The sequence below is a fragment of the Vicia villosa genome, linkage group LG1 (genome assembly GCF_029867415.1).
Source record: "Vicia villosa cultivar HV-30 ecotype Madison, WI linkage group LG1, Vvil1.0, whole genome shotgun sequence".
NCBI classification, from domain to species: Eukaryota; Viridiplantae; Streptophyta; class Magnoliopsida; order Fabales; family Fabaceae; genus Vicia; species Vicia villosa.
Window position 1 is genome coordinate 196871763 of NC_081180.1, and position 5015 is coordinate 196876777.

Sequence of the window (5015 nt, forward strand, 5' to 3'; positions counted from 1 at the left end):
TTACTCTTCTGGAGAACATGGAAAGTTCATCTTCTTCTTCTGATTCTGACTCTTCAGAATCTTCTTCTTCATCCTAAAAAGCGTTAGTGCACTTTTTATTATTAGATTTTAATGCAATTGACTTACCTTTCTTGTGAGGTTCATTTGCATCCAGCTCTATTTCATGACTCCTCAGGGCACTAATCAGCTCTTCTAGAGACACTTCATTCAAGTTCTTGGCTATCTTGAATGCAGTCACCATTGGGCCTCATCTTCTGGGCAAGCTTCTGATGATCTTCTTGACATGATCAGCCTTTGTATATCCCTTGTCAAGCACTCTTAATCCAGCAGTCAGAGTCTGGAATCTTGAGAACATTGCTTCAATATTTTCATTTTCCTCCATCTTGAAAGCTTCATACTTCTGGATTAATGCAAGAGCTTTTGTCTCCTTGACTTGGGCATTCCCTTCATGAGTCATCTTCAAGGATTCAAAGATGTCATAGGCAGTTTCTCTGTTTGTTATTTTCTCATATTCAGCATGAGAAATAGCATTCAACAGAATAGTCCTTGACTTGTGATGATTTTTGAATTGTTTCTTTTGGTCATCACTCATTTCTTGTCTTGACATCTTTACTCCACGAGCATTTACAGGATGTCTGTAACCATCCAAGACTAGATCCCATAAGTCACCATCTTGACAAAGAAAGTAACTTTTGAGTCTATATTTCCAGTACTCAAAGTTTTCACCATCAAAAATTGGTGGTCTATTATAGCCATTAAAACTATTGCTTCCATTACCATTGTTGTTTTGTTCAGGTGTAGGAGTAGATGTAGTTGTTTCAACCATATTGAATTTGTGTTTTTCTCCCTGCATCTTTTATCTAACACGGTTAAGTGCTTGCACCTAGAACTGGCGCTCTGATGCCAATTGAAGGATAGAAAAACACTTAGAAAAGGGGGGTTTGAATAAGTATGACTTTAAAAACTTGTAAGATAAAAACAATGAACACAACTATTTTTATCCTGGTTCGTTGTTAACGAAACTACTCCAGTCCACCCCCTTAGAGTGATTTACCTCAACTGAGGATTTAATCCACTAATCCAACTAATTACAATGGTTATCCACTTAGAAAACTTCTAAGTCTTCTAGAGTATATAGATCACAACTTGATCATTCTAGGAAATCACCACTTAGAAAACTTCTAAGTCTTCTAGAGTCTACTGATCACAACTTGATCACTCTAGGAACCTTTTACAAACAATGTAAAATAATGTTTACAAGAGTAAGATTGCTTCTTATAAAGCTATAATCAAAACAGTGATATTTCTCTTAATTTCTAAGCTTAATTCTCACTAAAATTTTACAAGAGTTTGTGAGGTTGAAGATGAAGTTCGTGAGATTTGAATTTGACAGTGTTTTGGTATAATTGCGCAAGTGTTCTCTTTGCTGCTTCTGATCAGAACTTCTATATATAGGCGTTGAGAGAAGATGACCGTTGGGTTACATTTAATGCTTTGCGTGAATAGTACAATGCTGCATTTAATGTTTCACACTTTTGTCAACTACCTCGAGCCATGCTTTTGCTGCTTTTACTGACTTTGCCTTTTGTATCTTCTAACGTTCCTTTTGTCAGTCAGAGATTAGACTTAATAGCCTATCATCTTGTACTTGCTTCTGGACTCATATTTCTGAATAACAACGTTTGAATTTCAGAGTTAACAGCTTGGTGCAGAGCATCTTCTTGTCTTCTGACTTTGAAGAGCTTGAGCGTGATACAATTCAAAACTTCAGCGCTTCTGCTTATGACTTCATGTTCTTCTGATGCTTCATAGTTCATGTTCTGATTCTGCTTGACCATCTTCATAGTTCAGAACCTTCTGAGTCAGTGCTTCTGAGCGTTGATTTGTGCATACTCTTCATGTATTTCCTGTAATGGAAAATGCAAAGGATTAGAGTACCACATTGTATTATACAAAATTAATATATAATGTTATCGTCAAAACATAGAATATTGATCAGAACAACTCTTGTTCTAACAAATAGCGGCTCTCGAAGCCAAAATAATTGACATGGCTGTCGGGGCCAAAAGTATTATGCTGAATGACACAAGACAGGGGGCAAACTTAATACCAGAACCTCCTGAAGAACAGGTACACGAAGATACGTTTAATCAAAGGCTAGACACTATCTATGACGAAGAGCCTTTGGGATTTGAGAAAGATCCACGGTCATCAAGCGCAAAGATGTTAGCTCAGGACCCATTAGAAGAGATTGATCTCGGAGATGGACCTACGAAGAGAGTTATATACATCAGTGCTAAACTGGATCCCAAGATGAAAAACAGGTTAGTCGAATTACTAAAGAAAAATAGAGATTGTTTCGCTTGGGACTATGATGAAATTCCTGGTTTGAAGAGAGATCTGGTCGAACTAAAACTTCCTATTAAGGATGGAAAAAAGCCCATCAAGCAGACTCCAAGAAGGTTCACTCCAGAGATCCTTTTGAAGATTAAAAAGGAGGTCGAAAGGCTTCTTCGCTGCAATTTCATCCGGACCACCAGGTATGTCGAATGGATTGCAAATATAGTTCCAATTATTAAAAAAAATGGTTCCTTAAGAGTGTGTATAGATTTTCGTGATCTGAATGCAGCAACTCGTAAGGATGAATACCCAATGCATGTGGCAGAAATGCTAGTTGACTCAGCTGCAGGGTATGAATATCTTAGCATGTTTGACGGCTATTCCGGGTATAATCAAATTTTCATTGCAGAAGAGGATGTTTCTAAAACAGCCTTTCGATGTCCAGGGGAAATAGGCACTTACGAGTGGATCGTTATGCCTTTTGGTCTTAAAAACGCTGGGGCAACATACCAGTGTGCAATGAACTCTATTTTTCATGATTACATTGAAACCTTCATGCAGGTTTATATAGATGACATAGTAATAAAATCTATATCAGACGAAGATCATCTAACCCATCTCAGCCAATCGTTTGAAAGAATGAGAAAACATGGCTCTAAGATGAATCCTCTAAAATGTGCATTTTGTGTGTAGGCTGGAGATTTTCTGGGCTTTGTGGTTCACAAAAAGGGGATAGAGATTAATCAGAATAAAACAAAGGCTATCATGGAGACCAAAGCACCATCAACTAAGTAAGAATTGCAATCTTTGTTAGGGAAGATAAATTTCCTGAGGAGATTTATTTCAAATTTAAGTGGTCGAATTCAAGCCTTCTCCCCTCTTTTGGGTCTAAAACATGGAAATTTTGAATGGACAAATGAACACCAAGAGGCATTCGAAGAGATAAAGCAGTATCTAACGAATCCGCCTATCTTGTCACCACCAAGTCAAAAGAAGCCTATGAGATTGTATATATCAGCTTCCGACACTACTATAGGTAGCATGTTAGCACAAGAAGATGAAAATGCCATTGAGAGGGCCACATATTATCTAAGTAGGGTATTAATTGATGCAAAAACTAGATACACTTTGATAGAAAAATTGTGTCTATGTTTGCATTTTTCAGGTACTAAACTCAAATATTATATAAAGCCAATAGATTTGTATGTATCTTCACATTTTGATGTTATAAAGTACATCTTATCAAAGCCAATAATGCACATTCGAATTGGCAAATGGGCTCTAGCCCTAACTGAGTACTCTTTGGCCTTAATGCCTTTAAAAGCTATGAAGGGGCAAGTAGTCTCAGATTTTATATTGGATCACGCAGTGGTCGAAAATCCTCAAATCCTAGTTGAGTTGATGCCTTGGAGATTGTTCTTCGACGGTTCCACCCATAAAGATGGTAGTGGAGTTGGGATTCTACTAATTTATCCTGATGGAATTCCAAGAAAACTCAAGTATAGAATTGAAGGGCCCTTGTGTCGAACAATGAGGCGGAATATGAAGCCTTAATAGCAGGACTTGAAGCCTTGTTGGAATTGGGGGCAACTAGGGTTGAAATTAAAGGTGATTCAGAATTGCTAATCAAACAACTGACGAAGGAATATAAGTGCATCAAGGAAAACTTGATCATGTATTTCGTCATTGCAAATAGGTTGCTTAAAAAATTTGAATATGTAGACATAAAGCATATCTCTAGAATTAGAAATTAAGAGGCTAATGATTTAGCACAAATAGCTTCAGGATATAAAATCTCAAGGGAGAAGCTAAAGGAATTGGTCGAAGTAAGAGGAAAAGCAACAGCAACCAAATTGTCTCCAAATGATTTGGAAAGAAATCGTTTAGGTTATGCTAACAAAGATACATTCGAGGTGTTGGCTATTGATACTTTAATAAACACATATTAGAGAACTCCAATTATAGAGTATCTTAAAGATCCTTCAGTGAACACACATAAAAAAACCAAGTATAGAGCTTTGTCTTACATTTTGGGCGAAAATGAGGCGTACTTGGCATTATCCAGTGTTCATAGTGGAACATGTGGGGCACATCAAGCAGGCCATAAAATGAAATGGTTGCTTTTTCAGATACGGGATGTATTGGCCTACCATGCTAAAGGATTGTATAAAATTCTCTAAAGGCTATTAAGAATGTCAAAGACATGCAAGAATACAACATGCTCCTACGAGTGAGCTTCATGCAATTATCAAACCCTAGCCATTTAGGGGGTGGGCTTTAGATTTGATTGGTGAGATTCGACCTACTTCATCTAAGGGTCAAAGGTCTCTCCTGTTGGGGGAAGTCCAGAAATGGCAGCTATGTCGAAGACTGTGGGAGTTATCATTCCACATGGGAGGTGGAAAGTATTGTATGTACTATCCCAATAGTACAAGCTAGATAACAGCAAAGGTTGGCAATAACTAAACCCTAGTTTTGACATTTGAATCAGGTCAAAAATGCCTAATTCTTTCCAAAGTGAAGCTTTTTGTGTCTCAACTTTATCTAACCAAGATAAATATGATTTATCGAAAGATGGACAAGAGCGAAATGGTCTAAAGTTATCCGTAATGTAGTCCAATTGGAAAGCTTCTCTCGTTTCCCTAGTGGAATCAACAAATTACTGGGTTGAATCT

At 37.3% G+C, this 5015-nt stretch overlaps 1 protein-coding gene across 1 annotated transcript; it reads left to right on the forward strand.

The window, feature by feature from the left end:
- Window positions 1–2049: 2049 nt before the first annotated feature.
- Window positions 2050–3894, forward strand: LOC131662300 (uncharacterized). Its single transcript, XM_058932054.1, has 4 exons — window positions 2050–2540; window positions 2598–2811; window positions 2902–3016; window positions 3155–3894. Exons 1-4 carry the CDS (start codon window positions 2050–2052, stop codon window positions 3892–3894), a joined length of 1560 nt encoding a protein of 519 aa, XP_058788037.1.
- Window positions 3895–5015: the final 1121 nt, after the last annotated feature.